This window comes from Urocitellus parryii, chromosome 2 (genome assembly GCF_045843805.1).
Source record: "Urocitellus parryii isolate mUroPar1 chromosome 2, mUroPar1.hap1, whole genome shotgun sequence".
Taxonomy (NCBI): Eukaryota; Metazoa; Chordata; class Mammalia; order Rodentia; family Sciuridae; genus Urocitellus; species Urocitellus parryii.
The window spans coordinates 67725830-67752249 of record NC_135532.1 but is presented as its reverse complement, the minus strand read 5'-3'; the positions used below and the strand labels follow the sequence as shown (position 1 = coordinate 67752249).

The 26420-nt window shown below is 33.0% G+C and overlaps 1 protein-coding gene across 3 annotated transcripts in view; it reads right to left on the bottom strand.

Moving 5' to 3' along the window:
* The window catches only part of Uchl3 (ubiquitin C-terminal hydrolase L3), a 58748-nt gene that overhangs the window by 4417 nt on the left and 27911 nt on the right, over positions 1-26420 (bottom strand). For 2 of the 3 annotated variants that reach the window (XM_077795212.1, XM_077795213.1), the window contains exon 6: positions 7138-7213. In XM_077795212.1, coding sequence (XP_077651338.1) covers positions 7138-7213 — 76 coding nt within the window. Of the gene's footprint in view, positions 1-7137; positions 7214-12178; positions 12371-26420 lie in introns of all 3 variants that reach the window. The other variant, XM_077795214.1, reaches the window with a different exon arrangement.

The following is a 26420-nucleotide window of genomic DNA, read 5'->3' as shown; positions in this document are numbered from 1 at the left end:
ATGTACCACAAATACAGTAATATAAAGCAACAATTTAAATAACCTACAATTATTTTACTGACCACCAAAACAACTAACCAAATTGACAATCATCTTGAATAAGCTGGTACTTTTTTAATATTATGAAAAAAATAAAAAATCCAGAATCATAAAAATTCTTGTTAACCCAAAGTTAAATGATATTACTTTTTATGCAAATGTATAATCTTAGATGTCTAATTTAATTGGTACTTAATCAAGTTCAATCCACAAAACACAGTACTTCCTTATAATACCATGGTTTCTGAACAATAAAAATTTCTGAATCAGGACTGGGATTGTGGCTTAGTGGTAGAAAGCTTGCCTAGCACGTGTGAGGCACTGGATTCGATCCTCAGCACCACATAAAAATAAATAAATAAAACAAAGGTATTGGGGCTGGGATTGTGGCTCAGTGGTAGAGCGTTCGCCTAGCATGGGCAGGACCCAGGTTCGATTCTCAGCACCACATAGAAAATAAATAAATAAAAAGGCATTGTGTTGTGTCCATCTACACCTAAAAATAAATATTAAAAAAAAAGAGTTTTAAAAAAACAAGGTATTGTATTCATGATTTACAACTAAATATATATGTGTATATTTTGAAAATTTCTGAATCAATATGCACAATGATAGACTTGGATTAACAGATACTACTATTAAAGAAAAACAAGAGTGAAAATGAACAGATATAAATTTCCATGTAAAGTGACATTAATTTAATCATATCATCAGAATACATGCTGCATATTTTTGGACTAAGACATGTAGTTTCAAAATGCTAAATAAGTAATATCCTTACATTACAGTGCCTGGGACTTAATTCTTCTTCTTCTTCTTCTTTTTTTCTTAAGTTTTTAAAATTGTAGTTGAACACAATACCTTATTTTATTTACTTTTATGTGGTGGTGAGGATTGAAACCAGTGCTTCACATGTGCTAGACCAGTGCTCTACCACTGAGCCACAACCCCAGCCCTTAATCCTTAAAGTCTGTAAAAACCAAAAGGAAATACTTTCCTCTAAGTAAATATTACATATGAATGCTTAGTTATCCATATTTCTACAAAACATATTCTCTTTATTAATTGCATTATATATTTCTTAATAATACATCATGGAACAACTCCTTAAAATATCCTTTTCTAGCAAAAGCTTATTCCTCAGTAGCTCATTTATTCTAAAGTTATAAGACTCTATTACATTCTTTATGTGCTACCTTCATTTTATATTGTTTTATCTTTTAATTTTTACATAAAAGCAAAAGTATAATAAACATTGTAAGCTACAGGTTTTCCCTCCTTTCTTTTTTTTCTTTTTGATACTGAGGACTAAACTCAGGGGTGTTTTACCACTGAGCTACATCCCCAGACCTTACTTGCAATTCTCCTGCCTCAGCCTCCCAAGTTGCTAGGATTACAAGTGTGAGCCAGTATGCCAGCTGGTTTCCCTTTCTTAACAAAATTTTTTATGTATGTATTTTAATTATTTATTTTTCCTGGTTCTCATCACTCATTTCTTCATTCATTAGAACCTACTGAGTGATTTTCTTTCATATGCAGATGTTGTTTAATGTAGAATTACTTTCAAACATGTACAAACTGTACAAAAGATCTTATAAACACCATAAAACAAATGAGAAAGCCTAGTATAAAATATCCTCAGATAGCCAAGATATCCAAGGCTAATCTCAGATATCCAAGGATAGCCATCAGTGATGGAGCTCATAAAACTATACAAAAAATAAAAACTTTGAAAAATACTGCCTAAGTGTTAAAATGGAATGTGATATTTTAAAACATAAAAGTTCAGAGAATAGCTAGGTGTGGTGGTGGATGCCTATAATCCCAGGGACCCTGGAGGCTGAGGCAGGAGGATCACAAGTTTAGTAAGCCTCAGGAACTCTACAAGACTCTCAGTAATTTAGTGAGCTCCTGTCTCAAAATAAAAACTAAAATAGATTGGGGATGTAGCTCAGTAGTAAAAGGCTCCTGGGTTCAATCCCCAGTACCATAAATTCAGAGAACAGTGGGCTGAAAGTATAGCCCAGCAGTAGAGTGTATGCCTAGCATGCATGAGGCCCTGCACCAAAAATAGATAATAAATTAATTCATTTAAGTTTTTTAAAAAATCAGAAAACTAAAGAGTTCTTTAAAATTAGAAATGATAAAAGGATTTAGAAATTTATAACAGATTGGAAGAAAAGTTCCAGAGACCAAAACAAGAGACTATGATATACAGGAAAGAAAAATTAAGGAATTCCAGAAAGACAGAATAATGGAAAAGAGAAATCCAATGGAAAAAACAAATAATTCCCACATTGAAACACAAGAGTTTCTAGATTGAAAAGATCCCCTGAAGCCCAAAATTATTGATATAAACAGACCCAAGCAAGACATATCATCAATAAAGAGAAATACCATGATGAAAATGTATACAAGGCATGGAACAGAAAAGAGAGCACTGAGAGAGGTATCGCCAAGAAGGGAAAGTTAATAGAACGCCAGATGTTCCAAGTATTGAGAAACTCAGACCAATGAAAAAGAGCCCAGGAGAAACTTAGCATTAAGTACATTAAAATAAATAAATAAAAATTAAAAAGACAGGCATAGTGGCACCAATAATTCCAGCAACTTGGAAGGCTAAATCAGGAGGATCCCAAGTTTAAGGCCAGCCTGGTGAATTTAGTGAAACCATCTCTCAAAATAAAATATAAAAGGGGTTGGGATGTAGTTCAATAGTCGAGTAATACATACACATACACACACACACACACACACACACACACACACACACACAGCAAAATAAAACCATTATTAACTGGAGAAATAAAAAGGAAAAAAAGTATGTTTGGCTCAGCTGAGAATAATGTTTCTGTGGTAAAAATAAACAACAACCCTAAGTATCCTGGGAGAAGAGTAAAAAGAAAAGTAATGCATTTTTTTTTTTTTGTGATTAAGAAAGAGAAATAACTAAAGAGGACAATAAAAGAAAGCTAAATCCTTATCTTCCATTTGGAGAATTCAAGAAATAAAAATTAGGCAACTTCTACCTCCAGCCATTATGGAACTATTGGTGTTAGATAGGGCTCCCACTGGAAACAACTAAAAGCCTAGGCAAAAAATAAGCCTAGACTTATTATTAGACAATGGGTAACAAGTTGCCCATAACTATAAGTACATCCTACAATAATACTAGCTTTCTTCTAGGAAACATTTACTGAACACCACTGCAGAAAAGAGACACTCAAGCACAGCACAACTATTTCAATGAGATAAAGAGAAAGAGAATGGATTTCAAGGAGGCTAAGGCAGCTGAAATTTGCAAATGACCAGAAAGCAAGTTCTGGAGAGCTCTTGATTTCTCTGGGCCAGGCCAGGATTGGTGAGGCAGATGAAGGTGGTAAGCAGTGGGACTGGAACTAAGCTTGCGACTGGTGTGGCCAAGAGGTTGTTTACATAAAGGATGAATGGATAAACCAGAAAATACACAAGGGTCATGGGGACAAGATTTTTCAGCTTCAGAAAACAGTCACAAATGTGGAGAAGAACAAAAGAATAAATCTATGGCATTAGATTAGAATTGGAAGTGTTTTAGTGTTTTTTGTTTATTTTGTGATGTTGAGGACTCAAACCCTGGGCCGCATGCTAGGCAAGCACTCCACCATTACTGAGCTACAAATTCAGCAAAGAATGAGAAGTATTAATATAAATGAATAATTGTTAATATACACAGGCTAGAAATACATGTAATTGTGTGCATGCATACTCACATTCACATAGGCATATATTTATATATAGTACATAAACATATTTCTAGCTGTATTCTCTGGGAGAGCTCAGAAGTATTGATACCTTAGTAGCAGTGAGCACATCCAGTATGCTAATCTTGGTTCTAATCACTATTTTACATTAAAAGGAACACAGGTTCCTTAGAGAAGAGGCTAAATATGGGACAAACAGAACAGAAAATAAGAGCCTGGAGCATTCTGTTTCAAATGAAAGAAACTACTCAAAGAGTAACAATGACATATCAACAAGATGCAAGACTCAGCTTCTCTTCAAAGGCCAAGTCTGGGATGAATTCAGCATCAAAATATGAAATGTAATATCTTCAAGCCCTTTTTTCTTGCTTTATTTTTTAATGTTTTATTGCTTTATGAAAATGTTTAACCCTGGGCCTGGGGATGTGGCTCAAGCGGTAGCGCGCTCGCCTGGCATGCGTGCGGCCGGGGTTCGATCCTCAGCACCACATACCAACAAAGATGTTGTGTCCGCCGAGAACTAAAAAATAAATATTAAAAATTCTCTCTCTCTCTCTCTCTCTCTCTCTCTCTCCTCTCTCACTCTCTCTTTAAAAAAAAAAAAAAAAAAAAAAAAAAGAAAATGTTTAACCCTAATAACCCTCTAGATGACCTATACTATATAAAGAAGCAATTGCCCTTAAACTGCACTCTGGCCTACTTTTCTATTTTACAATTAAATATCTTTTCCACATTAAAATACACACACACACACACACACACACACACACATATATATGCACATGGAATGTAATGGGCTGTAACTTTTTAAGTAAAGTGTGAGTTCGGGGGCTGGGAATGTGGCTCAAGCGGTAACGCGCTCGCCTGGCATGCGCAGGGCGCTGGGTTCGATCCTCAGCACCACATAAAAATAAATAAATAAAAATAAATAAAGATGTTGTGTCCACCGAAAACTAAAAAATAAATATTAAAAAAATTCTCTCTCTTTCTAAAAAAAAAAAAAAGTGTGAGTTCATTCTGACATAGATGAGTGAATGAATGAATGAGAAAAAATGACGTTGGAGAAATGTATTTTTTAAAAATATTTATTTTTTACTTTTAGGTGGACATAATATCTTTACTTCATTTTTATGTGATGCTGAGAATCGAACCCAGTGCCCCCATGCATGCTAGGCGAGCGTGCTACCACTTGAGCCACGTCCCCAGCCCCTGGAGGAATGTATTTTAAAAATCACCTTAGGAAGGAAACAAGAATATAAAGAAAGAGCTTACAGAATGGGAGAAAATTCTGGCTAGCTACTATTTTGACAGAGGATTAATATGCAGAATACCAAAAAAACAAATAACCCAATTAAACACACTTTTCAAAAGAATATATACAAATGGCCAACAAATATACACCATTAGTAATTAGGGAAATGGAAATCAAAACTACCCTGAGATTTCATCTCATTCCAATCAAAATGGCCACCATAAAGAATACAAACAATAGTGGAGAGGATGTGGAGAAAAGAAACTATTTTACACTACTCATAGGATTTTTTTTTTTTTTTTTAGAGAGAGAGAGAGAGAGAGAGAGAGAATTTTTTAATATTTATTTTTTTATTTTATGGTGGACACAACATCTTTGTATGTGGTGCTGAGGATCGAACCCGGGCTGCATGCATGCCAGGCAAGCGCGGTACCTACCGCTTGAGCCACATCCCCAGCCCATAGGATTATTAATTAGCACAACCACTATGGAAACTGGCATAGAAGTTCCTAAAAATATTAGCAATAAGTCAGATGTGGTGGCACACCTGTAATCCCAGAAGCCAAGGCAGGAGGAACACCAGTTCAAAGCCTCAGCAACTTGGTGAGGCCTAAGCAATTTAGCAAGACCCAGTATCAAAATTTAAAAAGGGTGTGGCTGTGTTAAGCACCACTGGGTTCAATCCTCAGTACCAAAAAAAGAAAAAAGAATAGGATATGACCCTGCTGCTCACTCCTGTTTAATTCTTAGAGAATTAAAGTCATCATACTATAGCAAAACATGCACATCCATGTTTATAGCAGCATAATTCATAATAGCCAAACTACGGAACAAACCTAGGTGTTCATCAATGGTTGAATGAATAAAGAAAATGTGATATCTACACATAATGGAGTTTTATTCAGCCATAAAAAGAATGAAATGAAATTATGTCATTTGCAGGAAAATGAATGTAACTTGGAGAACATTATGCTAAGCAAAATAAGCCAAACTCAGAAAGCCAAGAGTTATATGTTTACTCTCATATGTGGCAACTAAAGAGGAAAAAGGAAAAGAAAGGTGGGGATGGATCTCACTGAAGGGAGACCAGTAGAGTAGAAGAAAGAAACCAGGAATAGGGAAAAGGCAGGGAAAGGGGAAATACTAGGAAATGAAATTGGCCAAATTGTATTGTTAAGATTGTGTGCATGTACCAATATGTAACAACAAATCCCACCATTATTTACAACCCATATGTACCAATAAAAATATGGGCAAAACAAGAAAAACAAAAAGTGACAAGTTAATACATACACAGCAAATGAGAGGTAAGAAAACTAAAGATCACAGTATGCAGAATTACTGAAAAGAACATCCCCTTTTTGTTTCTTTATTTGGATTTTTTTTTAACTCAGAAGGTCCTATAGAGAAGCATAAGACTCATAATTATAAGATCATGTACACCAATCATGAAACATATATAAGGAGTTTCTTCCATCTGAATAACTCAGTTAAAATTATGAGTATTTCCTGGCATATGCCCTGAAATAGTCCAAATAACAGTAACATTAAAAGAAAAAAAAAAAAGTTCAGACATAGGACAAAACATCAAGTAACTAATTATGGTACTTTGACATAAATCCAAAGGAACCATTACCAGAAACCAGAGACCTGTAAAATCTTTTTAAAAATCAGATAGCCTACCATAGGGACAGTATAATGGATTGAAAACTAGTAATATTTGTTATTGAATACAAAACCTGGTCTTGAAGAATATTACACATATCTTTCAAAAATAAAGGCAGTTCACCCAGATATTTTCAACAAGTAACTCAATAATTTAATAAGGATGATTTCCAGAAGTTTCCTGTAATGATTACTTTTCTGCTTTGCTAAAATGCAAAGACAGTATGTAAACTTTCTTGAATTATAAGATACCTGAACATCAAAACAATTATTTTTTCTTAAAAAATATTTTTAAAAAAACTGCCATTATGTAAACTCAATTTTATAGGATAATCAATTAATTTAAGTAAACACAATATATATCAGCAGTCCTGTTTATCATAAATAGAAACTTTCCCATTTACCATTTTTATCCCCAAGATAAATTAAAATAGTTCTTACCTAATTCATAGAGGTGCCCATCTACATGAACTAATGCAATAAAATGAAGATCTACTTTTTCATCTATACTTGGTGCCTGGAATAGGAGGGAAAAATACGTATTATATACATTAGTAGTCAATCACTTCAAGGACATATATACGTACACAAATAATACCAAGTGACTGAACATTTATCCAATATAACTCAAGGCTTAATCCTTGATATGATGGACAGAGTGACCATGTTTGTGACAATGTGTTCATCCATCAATAAGGAAAACACAAACTAAAAGCATATTTCTCTTAGTCTCAATTGATCTAAGTCTTGTTTACCTTAGAAGCCCTACTGTCAGCACAATGCCTGGTATATTGTATATACACAATACATACTTGTTTGAGTAAAATGAATGTATGAATGAATTGTGTAATTTTTAAAATTTAAAAGCCTTGGGTTTTAATAATTCATAAACAACTAAAGCAACACAAGTTAAAATTTAAGACATCAAGAAAGCTAGTTGGGCTGTCATATTTAACAAATTAGAATAAATAAATGTTAAAAATAAAATAAGACATCTAATACAAAAATAAAAAGACTAGGAAACAAAAACAACAAAAAAAAAAGCTAGCTGGTTTCCTTAATGACTTGAATTTAATAATATCATTTTTTGAACAATGTAGAGTAAATAATTATAAAATAAGTATCTGAGCTCATTCTAGATTAAAAAGCTTAAAAATGAATAAATGCAGGGAAATAGCCTTGAAGATTAAAAGGGGAGAAGAAGAGGATAAGAACAAATTAAGATACAACAAGGAGCTGGGGTTGTGGTTCAGTGGTAAAGTGCTTGCCTAGCAGATGTGAGGCCCTGCATTCAATCCTCAGCACCAAATACAACTAAAAAATACATTAAGAAAAAAAAGATGCAATGAACTGGGCTGGGGTTGTAGCTCAGTGGTAGAGCAGTTGCCTCACATGTGTGAGGAACTGGGTTTGACCCTAAGCATCACATTAAGAAATCTAACAAATAAAGGTATTAAAAAAGGAATTATAAAATAAGAAGAGAGAAATGAAATTTAAAGAAATGTACAATGAACTGTAGCCAGGACTTTTCTCTTGCTTTTTTTGACTCTTTTTTTTTTTTTTTTTTTTTTTGGTGCTAGTGATTGAATCCAGGGTCTTATGTTTGAGAAACAAGCACTCTACCAACTGGCTATACCCCAGCCCCATTTTTTGGACTCTTTTAACAATTTGAAATTTAAACTATACCTAAGTTTTTTTTTAATTTACCAAATTTAATTTGCATAAGTAATATTTACATATCTTATACATTCAAATAACTAATGTAAAATTGATACATTGATTAACTGATACTTTCTATGATATGTACAACTAGTACTAATATATGTTAGCTATACATCAAATCTAAGTGATTCGAAATGAAATACAATCACTGTTAAATACAGGTGGAACAAAAATTTTAGAGATAAGTTTTCAAAAGGCATAAATTTTATCTTATATCACCTTAAAAGGTTTTAAATAACATAGTAGTATCTTGACTCAAAAAATACACTTTTCTCATGCTCAATAATTATATATTTTCTATTAATTATAATGTGGAATTTTCTGATGCAGAAAAGGTAGAGATTAAATGTTACTATTTTATTCATTACTGTATTTTATTTTCTAAGATTTATAGAATGCTTCTAAAATATTTGCCAATACAGTGTCTCATCTAATCTCTCAGTGTTCTACTGAGATTATTTCTCTCAAATTATAAATGGAAGAAATTGGCAAATATGGCAAACTAGCTCCTCCTAAATTCATCAAGAACTAAAGAATTACACAGCAGAAATCAAAGTTTTTATTTTTGTTTTACTATTGCACCAACATAAGACTCCTCTCTAGTGTGGTCGGCTATTGAGGTTGCTCCTCAAATGCCTGGGAAATGCAACAAAGTTTTGATAGTCCATTCTATAGTTAACACATTTTTGTTAAGAGTTTTATTACAATGAGACTACAAAAGGTCTCCAGGTGGGGCTGGGGATGTGGCTCAAGCGGTAGCGCGCTCGCCTGGCATGCGTGCGGCCTGGGTTCGATCCACAGCACCACATACCAACAAAGATGTTGTGTCTGCCGAGAACTAACTAACTAACTAACTAAATAAATATTAAAAAATTCTCTCTCTCAAAAAAAAAGGTCTCCAGGTATTTTCAATCATCTTGGAAAAAGATCTAATCCTTCTTTAATACAATAAATTGTTTTCAAATGTGTAAAGTCAGTGATAGTGAGTTCCCTTACTTTCCTGGTTAGGGAATAAAAAAAAATTAGTAATCACTTAATCCAATACCTTCATTTCATTCATAAATACAGGAGAATCCAATTTTTCAAGTCCAAACCTAGGCAATCTACAAATTACAAATTCATTTCTGTAAGAAAAATGCTAAAAATAATTCCTTATTTAACTAGGGAAAAAATCTTCTTTTATTCATTTTAAGATAATTTTACAATGACAGTATAAAGGTTTTAAAATCTTTTGAACTATTGTGTTTTCATAAATTATTTTAACATCTTAAGAATTATATATTACATAGCTTTTGTTTTTTATGTTTTGCCAGTAAATATAACCATGCTAGTGGTAAAGACAGTATACTTGGAGTCAGAGAACTAAATATGTGCCCAAATCCAGGAGCCTTGCTTGGGTTTCTATCCATTTAGAGGTTTAAGCAAGATATAACTGTTAAGTGTGTAATCTGTTAAGTGTGTTATAAATCTTACATAATATTACAATATTAATACAAACATTTTCACAAATATGAGTAGTTATCAAAGTAGTGACTCAAAATTTTGTGACATTGTTCCTTTTCTCCAAAATGAATACTAAAAATATAAAACTCTACAGTGGATATGAAAAGCCTTCAAACTATTATAAAAGATTAGTAAAGCTCAAAATGTTTAAGCCTCTACAAAACCTAAATCTTCATTTTAAGACTTTTCCTTTAATCAACTTCAATTAATCTAAAATTTGCAATTATTCAACTGCTTAAAAATTATTCCACTAAAACCAAGAATAAAAGAAAATCCCAACAAGTCTTCTGTTGCAAAAAAAAAAAGACCAACATATAACTATACAAAAATCATAAAACAGAGGCTACAGATTGGATCATTTGCCTATATTTATATAACTTTAAGTTTCTATTTATATAACTTTAAGTTTCCTAGTTTAGAATATAATACTTGTCTTGGTTAAAAAGTGATATAACAAATCAATTAGAAATCAAACACTAAGTATAAATTTCACATTATAAAAATGCAGTTTAAATTTAATGGTATTTAATATATACCAAGCACTGTTCTAAGTGCTTTTATGTTTTATTGACCAATGAATCATCATACAAACCCAATAAGGTAGGTAATATGATTTTATCCATCTTACTCTCAAAAAAACTAAGAGAAACATTAAGTGTTCTAGGTTACATTGCTAGTAAATGATGGGATTTAGGATAAAATCCAGGCAATGTGACTTCAAAATCTATGTTCTTAGCCACTATGCTATGAAAATACTTACAAAGCTATAAAGAAATAAAATTAATATGTACAAAGATCAACATTACATAAAACCATAAAACTGGAAATACCAAATTTTATCATGTGCTCATTTACATTTAGAATGGTTTTAGTACAAAATAAATTATTCCTATGTAGAATTAAATTAATTGTGCCCCAGTGGGAATTTACAAAATTATGATTTTATTCTATTTATCAAGTTCACCTTGTAATCTCACTGTGTTAAACAACATATAGCATAATAACGAAGCAACAAATATCAAATGGATGAATGAATAAAAAAATGAGTACGGTAACCCAATGAGTGTAATGAAATAGAGACACCGTTTGTTGATACTCATCACAAATGGAAGGCTATTTGATGATTTTGCTGATAATTGGTGGAAGCAAATGTTTAAGGAAAAGTGTCAAGACTCCACTTTGCAGTTTGAGTACAGCTCTAGAAGGGTAAATAGGGGGAAGAAAGAATCTTTGACGTCATATTTTAATTGTTTTAAGAGCTAAAATACACGCATAAGCTTATACTAGCTTCAAAAGTCAGGATGATTTATAGAAATGTCAAGTTTCTTATAAATGTATGGCACACATCAAAGATTTCAGATACTTCATTTTTAGATAGACTCTGCCAAACCACAGTTATTGCCTTTAAAAGTATAGAACATCAGAAAGACAAGAACTGTACTTGCTTAATTCTGCAGTTTATTTCCATTGTCAGAATTATTAGAATTCCATTGTCAATCTCAATATTTAAGATAATTAGGAAGATTACAAGAACAAATGTACTTTTTAATAGTTTGCTAATCTTTTTAGCCTATAAAAGTGAAACCATAAAATTTGCAGGAGGCCTATATTGATACACAGGAGAAAAATCTTCACCTCCTACTTGGAAAAGATCTTCAGAAATTAAATAGGCAGGGAAGATCAGATCAAGATTAAACCAAGTACCTGAGCCACCTCAGGGAATAAAACAGCTTAGATGAAATACCCTACACCATGAAGGATTTAGATTAAGGATAAAGTAAGTAAAGTGACCCCAGAGCATGGCAAGAGACTAATGCTGTACTCAGAAACATGAAAAATAAATAAATAAAGCAACAGATGGCAAAGAACTCAGAAGGAACACAGCATTTGTTGACCCAAGTCAACTAAATGAAACCAGAAAGCTGAAGGGTAAGAAAACACACATTCACTTTAACAACTGATAGGAACTTAAACATTATCACAAATGTTGATCAGAACTCATCAACAGGCAGGAGCCTTTATTTTTGCAGGGTATGGAGTGGAAAGATGAATGTTCACCAAGGCAGTGGTGAAAGTCAAGCTAGACTGCAAAGCACAGAGTTATGCTTGCAATCTTACTGGGGGGTGGGGGGGGGGGAAGCTAATGGTTGAGTGAACCAAGAGAAAAGCCCTTTGAAGACTGAAGATGTTTAAGGGGGGGAAATAAAAGGACTGCCCTTGCCACTGGAAGAAGAGATGGAAGATTGACTACACTTACAACAGAATGGAGACCCAAAGATGGTAGGCGTAAGAAGGGTCGCCAGCGACGAAGACGGAGAGATGGACTGGTAGCCTTTGCAGGGCCTACATGGTTACGTTTGACCCAGGGCAGGGATGCATGGTGACACAATGATGAGGACTTCGTTCTGCAGTGGCTAGAATGAGGCTGTGATGAGGATGGCGAGGAGGACTACATAATTAAAAAAGAGAATATTTTACTTAGACCACGTTACTGGGTGATCATTTTTTTCTTAAAAGCAACGTATGGTCATACTTGTATTCATATGATCTAGTAACAATCATATAGTAAAGGATCACATATGAATATTGTTTAAAAATGGGTAAAGTGGAAATATATAATCAAGTATCAGGTTATATGCCATAGTTTCTTATATGTACATTTTAAATACTGGCATATCCTCATCTGCTATACAGCACAGATTCATGGAACTGAGTTATTTTAAAGCCACTAAAATGGAATCATTATATTAGATTGTTTTTAAAACTGTAACACACATACACACACACACAAACACAAACACATAACACATACAAAACATAAAAAGAATAATGGGCAGAAGAAAACCATAAGTCAATAGGCATTGGTAAAATTCCTTAAAGGGTAGAAACCAAGGTGGCGGCGGGACTTTAAAATCTAAATAAGAATGAAATGAACTTCTCTAAATATGATGACCTGAACTAACCTCTTATTTAGGCTGACAAGCTACCATGGAAATTATCATGGCCTATTAATCATCTTTTAGTAAACAATAGTATCAGTTAAAATATGTGTCACTTATTTTAAGCCAGGCACTGTTTTAAGCACTTTACACACATCAATTCATTTATTCTCCAATGGCCTGTGACATAGATATAACTATTCCCATTTTACAAATGAGAAATCAGTGCACAAGTAGTCTTAGTGACCCAACCAAGGTCACACTGCTGCAAGTAGTAGGGCTGGGACTAAATCCCAGGATATCAGGTTCTAGATTCAATGATCTTACTCAGTATGGCGTACAGACTCTGATCAAGAGAAAGATTTTTTAATACTAATTTATGAGATTAGAGTCTACTGAGCAGAAGAGTGATTCTAATAAAATTAGATGTATGGGGAATAACCTTTTCAAACACTATTTATACCAAAGCCAAATCTGGCCCAATAGTTTTCCACAAAATGTACATGGATACAAAAACTAATAATAGTGGTAATCCAGATAATCTTACAAATGTCACCTTGAATCAATAACACCACTACATTAAATTAAAAATGATTTAAAGCAATATGGTGAAATTATAATCAGTAAAATCATAGTGAGAATAAAAAAGAATAGTCATAAGGCTTTGATAATAAATTTCACTAACCATGGTGTAGTCTGAGTTTGCTCTGAATGATTCTAAAACTTTTTTTAATCTTTTTTTTTTAGTTGAAGATGGACACATCTTTATTTTTAACGTGATGCTGAGGATTGAACCCAGTGCCTCACACTTGCAAGGCAAGTGCTTGACCACTGAACTACAGCCCCAGCTCTCTGCAACTCTTTTTAAGTTGGTACTTTTGATCTACATAAACAATACATTAACCTAAAATAAAACTATCATTTTGATGGGGGTTTTAAAAAGTTTGTGAACAGCTGCTCATAAGAATCAATTAGAAACACATAAATGATCCTATACATGGTTCTACGTTGAAATAAAGGTACATATAACAAAATGTCTACTCTCACAGACATAGTCTAATCAGAAATTTGTTATATTCAATCTACATTTAAATAGGAGGAAGAGGGAAAGGGAAGTTAATAAAAGGAAAAAAGAAATGGAGTAGAAAGAGACAGGAAGGTAGAGTTGATGATGAAGAACAGAAAAAAAATTTTTCTAAGAATCTGAGGAAGACACATTACTAAAAGAGAATTATAAAATGAAAGAATGTGAATGGCACAGGTAAAATTGGAAAGGTAGCTCTGGCCAAGAATTTAATGTGAGAAAAGGAATGAAAAGAGAAATAGTAGAACATGTTCAGAAGACTAGATTGTCAGGTCTGGATTTCATTTTACTCTTTCAGGCTAGCAAACTGGCTATTACTTTTTCATAGGTGTTAGCAAGACATGAGACTCCTGGATCAGAGAAAAAGAACTTTATAATTCATAGTACAAGGTACATGATCATAAATATGCCTGTGTCAATTCACATGAGGACAATGCAGAGGGCCCAGATGGATGGCTGCACATGCAGCAGGCTACACGACAGGAGAGGAACATGGAGCTGGGGAAACCCAGCAAACCCACATTTGTCCTGGAAGCGAAGACATCGTCTCTCATAGTTTAATTTGTTTACTACTAACACACTTGTGAAACGTGGTATTTCCAACTTCAAGCAGTGAGGCCTCCTTCTTCTGCCATTTTTTAAGAAAAAGTTTAAAACTTAAAAAAAATAATTTCATACAAAGAGTTACAAAAACAAAACAGTACAGGAAATACTCAGATCTGACTTTTTACCACCATGTGCTTTATTACTTATACTCTCCTCCTCTCTCTACATAATTTTCCCCTTGAAGCTCAAATTCCTTATATAAAATTTCCACAAAACCTATGCATATCCTCCCATATACTTTAAAACACCTCTAGATTACCTATTATAATACTTAATAAAATATATATCTACATATAAAGTTTTTAAACATATTTTTAAAGAATAATAACAAGAAAAATCTTCACACATTCAGTGTGTTCAATATTTCAAAGAATATTTTCAATACAGGGTTGATTAAATCTACAAATGCAAAATGTATATGGAGGGACAACAAAACTTCAGTATTCCCTATGTCTAAAGAATTCTCTTAGAGTAACTGGAGTGAAGTTATCACTCCCAAGTTTTAATATTGATATAATACTTTCATCTGAGATTCCATTCATATTTTAATTTTGTCAATTAACCTAGCCATGTCCTTTATAGTACTCCTCCACCATACCCTCCACCCCTTTCCCAGGGTCTAATATATAAGCAGATAGAGAATTTACTTGTCATGTTCATTTATATCTTTTAGCCTGGAACATTTCTAACAGATTTCTTTGTATTTTATGAACTTTTAAATATCCTTCTTCATTTTTTAAAATAAAAATGAAGAGTAAAAAGTCATACTCTGTGACTTTATTTCCATTTCTTGTTCTATTGTATTGGCTAGGACTTCTAGTACCACAATGAATTTCATTGATTTCTTTTATCTTTATTTCTTCTTTCTGCTTTCTTTGGGTTTAATTTGTTCTTTTTTTGCTACTGTAAGGTAAAACGTCAAGTCACTGACTTGAAGTCATTTTTCTTTTCCAAGCATGTAATGATATAGCTTCTCTCTAACCTGTTTTTTCTTTTCTACTATAAGCATTTCTTGCTATGGATTTCTGTCTAATTTGTACTTTAGCTATATCCTAGAAATTCTGACATTTTAAAAACTGTCCTTCAATTCAAAATGTTTCCCAATTTCCTTTATGAATTCCTTTTTGATCTATGAGTTTTTCAGAAGAATTTAAATTTTTATATATTTGGAGACTTTCAATTATTTTGGGTATTTCTTTTTTTATTTATTTCTTAATCCCATCATGGTTAAACAACAAAAATTCTTTGTACAATTTAAAATTTTTTGTGATTTATTTCCTGAAACAGAATATGGTCTATTCTGGAGAATATCCCATGTACAAAAAAAAAAAAAAAATACATTCAGCTGTTGCTGTTTATGTATTCCATAAATATTCAAAGGGTTAAGTTGCCAAGCTACATGACAATGTTGTTCAGGACATCTATGCCCTTACTAGTTTTCTTTGTCTATTGTTCATGAGATGGGTACTGAAATATTCAACTATAAATGGGGATAAATACTATTTCTCCCTTCATTTTTATCAGTTATTTGCCTCATATATGTAGAGATTCTGATTTTAAGCTGCATATACCTACTATGTTATGTGAATATCATGTCTTCTTGGTGAGGTAACATCTTTATCCTTATGTCTTTCTTTATCACTGGTAGTATTCCATGTTCTGAAGTCTACATCACCTAATGTTAATGTGGCCACTCCATTGATTAATATTTGTAATACACATCTTTTCCCGTTCTATGCCTTTTATTTAAAGTGACTTTCTAGGGCTACAGATGCAGCTCAGTAGTACAACACTTGCCTAGTGTGTGCAAAGTTCTGGGTTCAATCCCTAGTGTTGTTAAATAAATAAATAAATAAATAAAGTGACTTTCTTATAGACAGCAGTTGAGTGTTTTGTTACTAAACTGACCATCTGTTTTAACTTGCATGTCTACGTTTTTATCACTTACATTTTATCATTTTCATAGTATTGTTTTCTATGGTTGAATTAAAATCAACATTGTCAGTTCGCTATTTTCTCCATCTGTTCTTTGTTGCTCTTTTTGCCTTTTTAAAAGTCAGTATACCTTCAAGTAATCTTATATCACCTTACATGTAGTATAAAAACCTCATGATAGTATTATTATATTATCTCTCTCTCATTTGTGCTATTGTCAAAATATTTTTTGTGTGTGAGGGGTGGGCAGGTTACTGAAGATTGAACTACTAAGCCACATTCCCAGCCCTTTGTTTGTATTTTATTTAGAGACAGGGTCTTGCAGAGTTGCTTAGGGCCTCACTTTTGCTAAGACTGGCTTTGAACTCAAGATTCTCCTGCCTCAGCCTCTTGAAACACTGGGATTACAAGCATGCACCACCACTCCTGGCTTATGCTTAAACATTTTTATATGTGCTATAAACCCATAATACATGGTTACGTATTTTATAGACAATTTTCTTTTAGAGCAATTAAAAACGAGAATAAAATTTATTTTATATTTACCTTCACTTGTTCCAATTCCAGTACTTTCCAAATCTTTGCATAGATACAAGTTTCTTTCTGGTATTATTCTGCTTCTGCACGAAGAAATTCCTTTATATTTCTTGTATTGCAGGTAATAAATTCTCTTAGTTTTTGCTTGTCTTAAAAAAGTTTCATTTCAGCACTTAAAAAATATTATCCCACTGTCCCAGTTTGCAAATTTCTGAAGAAAAGATTGCTCTAATCCTTATCTTTGTTTTTCTGAATCCAATATATCTCTTTCTTCTGGCTGCCTTGAATGTTTTTTTAAATTATCTTCAGTTTTCAGCAGTGTGAAAACTAAATGTGTTGTGATGTGTTTGTGTGTGTGTGTGTGTGTGTGTGTGTGTGTGTGTATGCACACATATGTATATGTTTGAGGTTAGGGGTATTTATTCTACCTAGTGTGTCTGAGATTCTTGAATACATGGTTGGTTGTACTCAATTATTTATGGAAAAATAGTTGGCCATTGATTCTCCAAATATTTTTTTTCTATACCAAGACGTCATTCCTCTATCCACTTCCTGTCACCCCTCTCTCTCCTTCTGAGATTCCACTTTCATGTATTAGATCAGTTGAAACTGCCCCACAGTTCTTATATATTCTGTTTTTCTGTTTTTTTTTCTTCATTTTTCACTGTTTCTTTTTTATTGTCACTCATTCTGGTACCTTCTAGTGATTTATCATCATATTCACTGATTGTTTTCTCAATTTTGTGGCACCTACTGGTGAACTTCTTAAAGGCATTCTTCATCTCTGGTATTATGTTTTTCATTGCTACCATTTCCATTTGATTCTTATTGTTTCCAACTCTGCTGATGTTATATGTTGGTACATAATGTCCACCTTTTCCACATGAGCCTTCAACATAGTTATTTATTTTAAATTCTGTCTGATAGTTCCAACATCTGGATCATATTTAAGTTTGGTTCTGTTGATTGCTTTGTCTCTTGACAGTATGCTTATGTTTTTGTTTTCTTATTTGTCTTATAATTTTCTGGTTAAAGGTTGGGTAATTGGGCGTTGAGCATTGATACTAATTTATTTAATAAGCCTAAGAATAGGCATGCCTCATCTTCTGCTAGGACTTTAGTATGGAGGACAATTCAATGTATTCAGGAGTTGAATTTCACTGCTGCTATGGTTACCCTTAGCCCAGCACTGCCTTAAAATTTATCTATCATTACCTTGTATTTATGGTGGGATATGGGTTGCTGGATTCTTTTTCAATGCTCTTGTTTCATCAATAGTTTTGGGATATTCCTTAAAGCTAATGCCTCAGAAGAGGTCTTTCTTCATGTTATTGACTTATATCCATACTTTTGATACTTGTCTATGGTGCTTATAGTCTAATGATGGAGATATGGAAGCCTTCTTTATTCTTCTGGTTCAGCCTCTGTCACAGGCATTTCCTTTGTCCCTGAATATCAAGGACAAAGCTTTCTGAGGGATCCTCTCCAGTGGTAGAAGATATCTCATACAGAGATTTCTAGGAAGTAGATCAATTCCCAGGAAGGACTTTCTGTCCCAGGATCCTTAGGCTTTGTTCTACAGGAGATTAGAATCCAGGCTAGGTACCTTTCCCACAGTGGCTGCTGCTCTTCTCCCTCAGGCCTACACCATAAGTCTCTTTCCTGCCTTTTCCACAGTCTATCTCCATGATAGACTCCACGTATCTCATGAGTACCCAGTGAGGTATGTGGAAAATGGGTGTGAGCTCTCCCCATGGGGCTACTTACAGGGATTTTTAAAGTCTTATGATGGCCTGTAGTTGGTCTTTCACAATATGTTCAAATTTCTAGCTATTTTGTTGTTTACAACAGATGATTAGATTCTTCATGCTGCCTTTTTCATTATCCATGTATTTTGTCATCTATCTCAATAAATATAGCTCTAGGTAATTTTTCATGGCATATTACATAGAGGTACTATAAAGACATTATTGCACCAGAAAGACATTTTTGCATCTTTAGATTGTTTTTGGATTTCTACAATTATAAACAATGCTTCAGTGAAAACATTCACACAAGTATCTTTATATGTTCATCAGTCAATAACTAACAATGAGTATTTACTATTGCCTACCAGAAATTCTAAAATATAGATGCTATAGAGCCTCACAATAATCCTATAAGTAAAAATTACTATCATTTCTAAAGATGAAGATATATTTTTGACAAAACTCTTATCAGATTATCTATGTGTGATTTTAGCCTTCTTTTTGCTCATCATATTTTCTAGTATAAGCTTACATAACAGAGGAGAGAATGAAATAAGAACAGAAGATAGGTCCAAAAGTACACCCTATAAAGTAAGTTTCATACATCAAGGACTGTGTCTGCATGTGTTTATTTGGCTACATTAAAAATAGGATGGCACATTACTATATCATGACTGTTTTTTTGTAACTATTAGTGGAATGTTCTTTATCCAAAACATTTGAGAACATTTCAGACAGATTTCAGAGTTTACTGAACTTGGGAATATCAGCATAGATTTCACCAGCTGAGCATCTTAATCCATTTCATATTCTGGGTTTTTTGGATTAGGGATGCTCAAGCCTGTACTATGTATAGCTCTTGAACTGTGAAACTTTTAATCACTTATTGCCACAGTGCCGGCATATTAAGCATTTATTAAATGAATGTTAATAACCATTAGAAACAGTAGGCTAAAATTTTAATCTAATCATACTCATTCCTACCTTCTTCTGCTAAAGGAAATATGTACAGTCTGCAACTCTATAATTTCTAAAGATAATTCATAATATAGACTGTCTGTACATCATATACATTTTCAAGTCCAAATAAAGCTTAATTTATTTGACCATCCAGAAAAAGATTTCCAAGCAATATCTTTTATTTGGTATGGAATCTTTATACTCTTAGATTTGCTTTTTAGAATAAGAAAGATTAGACAGACACACACCAACTTTTAAATCTTCATAATTTTGGCTGGAATGCAATTTAAACAATTAACCTAATTTAAATTAACCTTGCTTTTAAATATGAAAATTGAAGCCATAGACTTAATCTTGGACCAAATATTTAATTTTTCAAATTAACTAGAAGTCTTCCATACTTACTAGAAAAGATAAAATATCTACAGTTAAGTCTTTCAGAAAGCTGTCTTTCTTGTAAGCTTTCTTATTTTCTATAACTCACTTCTTCACATTTTTGGTTTTAGTAAGGGGTCCAAAATTACTAACAATTACTATTTCATTAAAACTACTAATGGGCTGAGTGAAGCAGCACACCCTGTAATCCTAGTGGCATGGGAGGCTGAGTGAGGTAGGAGGTTCTGTAGTTCGAAGCCAACCTCAGCAAAAGCAAGGCACTCAGCAACTCAGTGAAATCCTGTCTAAATAAAAAATACAAAATAGGGCTGAGGATGTGGTTCAGTGGTCGAGTTCAATTCCTGGTACCAAAACAAACCAAAAAAAACTATGAATGGGTTCAATCCTCAGCAACTCCAAAACAAACTTTGAAAGTACTATTGACACAGTATTTTCCAAGACTTTAACACTGAACTGTGCCCCCTCAGCTGACTGTATGGGTATTGTAAAAGCAAAATGTGATTTCACATACATCACTTTACATGTAATATATAGGCATACCTCAAAGACATTGTGGTTTTAGTTCCCGATTACTGCAATAAAATGAATACTGCAATAAAGCAAATAGCATGAATTTTTCTCCAGTACATGTAAAAGTTATGTTTATATTATAGTATATTAAGGTATACAACAGCATTATGCTTAAAAACACAATGTAAATATTACTTTAAAAATAAGTTATTGCTCGGATCGAGGATGTGGCTCGATGATAGAGTGCTCATCTAACATGTGTGAGGCCCTGGGTTTGATACTCAATACCACACATAAATAAAATAAAGGTATTGTGCCTACCTACAACTAAAAAAAAAAAATTTAATAATAATTTATTGCTAAAAATGCTAATAATCATCTAAATTGTTGAAAAAATGGTGCTGTTAGACTTGTTTGAGGCAATGTTACCACAAACCTTCAATTTGTAAAAAACACAATATATGCAAAGAGCAATAAAACAAGGTAGCCTGTAAACATCTTTCTCCATTATAATTCCAAGAAAATCTAGAACTGGCTTTTTTGAAACAAGAAACAAGAATAAAATAACTGAAAGAATAAAAACCAATTCCTTTATTTTTTAAGAATTTTAGTTACTTTTATTTTTTTTAAATACTGTTAGTTGTAGATGGACACAATACTTTATTTTATTTATTTTTTATCCAGTGCCTCACGTGCTAGGCAAGTGCTCTACCACTGAGTCACAACACCAGCCCAAATTTCACTTTCTTATTACACTATCATTAGAAATCATAGGTACCAGGGCTGGGGATGTGGCTCAAGTGGTAGTGCGCTCACCTGGCATGCGTGCGGCCCAGGTTCGATCCTCAGCACCACATACAAAAACAAAGATGTTGTGTCCGCCAATAACTAAAAAAAATAAATATTAAAATTCTCTAAAAAAAAAAAAAAGAAATCATAGGTGCTTTTATTGACCTATTGACAAAATTCGCACTGATCATGACAATTTAACAGTTATTTCCTGAATATGGTGTCCTTTCAGACTTCAGAAATATCACTGAGTCTGAAAAATAAACCCCAGAAAGGAAAACAATGGACAATGTTTCTAGGGCTGCCAAATTGTACAAAAATATTATAAATATGCACGAACATATATGTAAGGACACTTATGAGCACATGCATGAGAATATGTATGTACATATAAAACTTTAAAAATTTAAAATCAAAATTATAAATTAATTCTAAATAGATTTCTGTAGGCTTTTTATTTAATTTCAGTACAATATACTGAATTAGAGTAAATTCAAAGTTTATGTTTAAAACAGAAAAGTGAAACCAAATCCATGCAAAAGATGCAAACTATTCCATGTTCAGTTGGCAGTCAAACATGAGTTGGATATCAAAGTACACAAAATACCACTACATATTTCATGGAAAATCTAGAAAATGGCAAGTCTCTTCATTTTGCTTACCTAATAAATCAAGATGCCCACAGATTTCAAGATATTCTCACTTTGGTTTATAATTCCCCATGTTAAAAGTCTATTAATATAATGACTTATATCTACATGTTATATCAAATTCAAACTTACTATTGTTAAGTCATCTAAATTAAATCCCCAAAATTATTTCGTTACAATTTGAGAGCACCCCCAAATCATGTTCTCATTTATTACAAATGCAAAAATCTTAAATTCTAATAACATTATTCTCTATTACGGAAAATTCTGGTTTAAAACAAAACAGAAAAACTTCACCATCCCCAAACATAACCTCAATTCTATTTTGATCATTGAAGGCATTTTTAAATAGAAGAATAACATCTAATCTAATCAGATCTGGTAAATTCAGTCTAAGAATTTTCTTTTAAAATAATTAACAGTTTAGTATCTCCATTTCTAAAACTGAGAACGGGAAAAAAGAAACAGAAAGAAGTAGAGGAAGAAAACAGAAAAAGGGCAAAACATCTGTTGAGGGAATGAGATGCAAAGAAATAAAAACAAAAAAAGAAGAGAAATACAAGTCAAAATGTAAGGATCTAGTACAAAAGTTCTAGAGAATTTCTGTTTTAAAAATGAAACAAAATGGGGTATAGAGAGTAAAGGAAAACAAAACAAAACAAAAAATGACCAGAAAGTTATTTTCAAACTTCTTGACAAAACTAGACTTACATAGCTTAAACAGCAAGATACATTTCAGAGTTCCATTTACTGTTTCCATTTGACTCTCCAAGATAATCAAGAACTTAAATTTTATATTTTATAAGAACTAAGTTCTTCCTAATTGCCTGAGTCTTTCAAAGTGAAAGTAGAAATAAATCCCTAAAAAAGGGATATAACTATGTGAGTCCTTTAATTTATGTGTATGCAAATCATTTTTGGGTTATTAAAATAATTTCTGCTGTTTTTTAATGCCAACATAATGAAGTAACTAAAAATTACCCTTCAGAGTAAACTGAAGCCATACAAACTATAGTTACACAGCCAATGAAGATGAAACTCCATTTTCGACAACTCTAAAAGGATTTTTCTGAAATTCTCTCTCTTTCTCTCTCTCTCTCACTCACACATACACACACACACTTGTCCTGCTTCCATAGATTCCATATCTGGGGATTCAAATAACTAACAATCAAAAAAATATTTTTCAAAAAAATTAAATCTGTACTGAATATATACGGACTTTTTTTTTTCTTGTTAAATGAGCTTCATGCAAATATTAAGCCACTTTACACAAAGGACTTGTATAAAATGAGTGCCTCGGTAAAAGTTAAATAACCTTTATAAAGGGATTTAGTATCTATGTAGGTCCCTCAACCAGCCCCCACCCTAAAAGGATTCTGAGGGACAACTGTCATGAGGAATATTTAAGTATACATGATTATATTCTTTTTTAAAAACAGCAGAATGCATTACAATTTTTATTACATATATAGAGCACAATTTTTCATATCTCTGGTTGTATACACAGTATAGTCACACCAAATCATGTCTTCATACATGTACTTTGGATAATAATGACCATCATATTCCACCATCATTAATTACCCCATGCCCCCTCCCTACCACTCCAACCTCTCTGCCCTATCTAGAGTTCATCTATTCCTCCCATGCTCCTCTCCCTATTCCACTATGAATTAGCCTCCTTATATCAAAGAAAACATTCAGCATTTGGTTTTTTGGGGATTCGCGAACTTCACTCAGCATTATCTTCTCTAACTCACAGATTGTTTCTTTTGCTGAGAAGAAACCTTTTAGTTTGAGTCCATCCCATTTATTGATTCTTGATTTTAATTCTTATGCCACAGGAGTCTTATTAAGGAAGTTGGGGCCTAATCCCACATGATGAAAATTAGGGCCTACTTTTTCTTCTATTAGACGCAGGGTCTCTGGTTGTATTCCTAGGTCCTTAATCCATTTTGAATTGAGTTTTGTGCATGGTGATAGGGGTTTCATTTCATTTTGTTGCATAAGAATTTTCAGTTTTCTCAGCACCATTTGTTGAAGAGGCTATCTTTTCTCCAATGCATGTTCTTGGCACCTTTGTCTAATATAAAATAATTGTAGTTTTGTGGGTTAGTCTCTGTGTTCTCTATTCTGTACCATTGGTCTACCAGTCTGTTTTGGTGCCAATATTATGCTGGTTTTGTTATTTATTGCTCTGTAGTATAGTTCAAGGTCTGGTACACTGATGCCACCTGCTTCACTCTTCCTGCTAAGGATTGCTTTAGCTATTCTGGGTCTCTTATTTTTCCAGATGAATTTCATGACAGCTTTTCCATTTCTATGAGGAATGCCATTGAGATTTTGATCAGAATTGCATTAAATCTATATAATGCTTTTGGTAGTATGGTCATCTTGATAATATTAATTCTGACCCTCCAAAAGCAAGGTAGATCTTTCCATCTTCTAAGGTCTTCTTTGATTTCTTTCTTGAGGGTTCTGTAGTTTTCATTATATAGATCTTTCACCTCTTTTGTTGATTCCTAAGTATTTTATTGTACTTTTTTGAGGCTATTGAGAATGGGGTAGTTTTCCTCATTTCGCTTTCTGAGGAATTATCACTGATATATAGAAATGCCTTTCATTTATGGGTGTTGATTTTATATCCTGCTACTTTGCTGAATTAGTTTACTTGTTCTAGAAGATTTCTGGTGGAGCTTTTTGGGTCTTCTAGGTATAGAATCATCTCATCGGCAAATAGTGCCAATTTGAATTCTTCTTTTCCTATGTATATCCCTTTAATTTCTTTCGTCTGTCTAATTGCTCTGGCCAGTGTTTCAAGCACTATGTTAAATAGAAGTGGTGAAAGAGGACATCCCTGTCTTGTTCCAGTTTTTAGTGGGAATTCCTTCAATTTTTCTCCATTTAGAATGATGTTGGTCTGGGGCTTAGCATAGATAGCCTTTATGATGTTGAGATATGTTCCTGTTAGCCCTAGTTTTTCTAGAGTTTTGAACATAAAGGGGTGCTATATTTTATCAAATGCTTTTTCTGCATCTGTTGAGATGATCATCTGATTCTTCAAGTCTATTGATGTGATGAATATATTTCTTGAATTTCCATATGTTGAACCAACCTTACATCCCTGGAATGAATCTCACTTGTTCATGGCGCACGATATTTTTGATATGTTTTTGTATTCAATTTGCCAGAATCATATTGAGAATCTTTGCATCTATGTTCATTAGAGATACTGGTCTGAAGTTTTCTTTTTATGATGTGTCTTTGCCTGGTTTTGGAATCAGAATTATGTTGGCCATAGAAAGTTTGGAAGTGCTACCTCTTTTTCTATTTCCTGAAATAAACTGGAGAGTATTGGGATTAGTTCTTCTTTAAAGGTCTTGTAGAACTAGGCTGTGTATCCATCTGGTCCTAGGCTTTTCTTGGTTGGTAGAATTTTGATGGCGTTTGAAATAGATCTGTTTAAATTGTGTATATCATCCTGATTCAATTTGGGCAAATTATATGACTCTAGAAATTTGTCGATGCCTTCCATATTTTCTATTTCATTGGAGTACAGGTTTTCTTTCTTTTTTTAATAGTTATTTTTTAGTTTTCGGTGGACACAACATCTTTATTTTTTTTTATTTTTATGTGATGCTGAAAATTGAACCCAGCGCCCCACGCATGCCAGGTAAGCGCACTACCGCTTGAGCCACATCCCCAGCCCTGGAATACGGGTTTTTCAAAATAATTTCTAATTATCTTCTGTATTTCTGTAGTGTCCATTGTGATATGCCTTTTTCATCGAGTATGTTAGTGATTTGAGTTTTCTCTCTCCTTCTCTTTGTTAGGATGGCTAAGAGTCTGTCAATTTTATTTATTTTTTCAAAGAACCGACTTTTATAATTATATTCTTAAAGTCAGAAGTTAACCATTGCTTACCCAGTGACCACTAAGCCTTCTTTTATAGGTTAACAACACTAAAATAAATTGCATATTCCACTGTAAATTAGATACAATTTTATTCATGCTTTCAATTCATAAATTTTTACTAAAGATATCTGAAGTGTAATTAAGCACACAAACATTACTATATACCAAACAAGCAAATATCTAAAAATAAAACTTCAACACTGGCAATGGCAATTTATGAAGCAGTCATCTCCTCTAGAATAGATCTTTGAAGACACAAACTGTGTAATGTACAGCGCCTAGCACAGTGCCTGACACAAAAGGTGCTCAAGTAGGTTGTTTAATTGATCAAATTAAAGAAAGACAATTTCACAATATAATAACAAAAAATTAAAAAGCCTTCTAACTTTAACTCAGTAATTTCACCTATTTTTAAAGAAGGATCCTG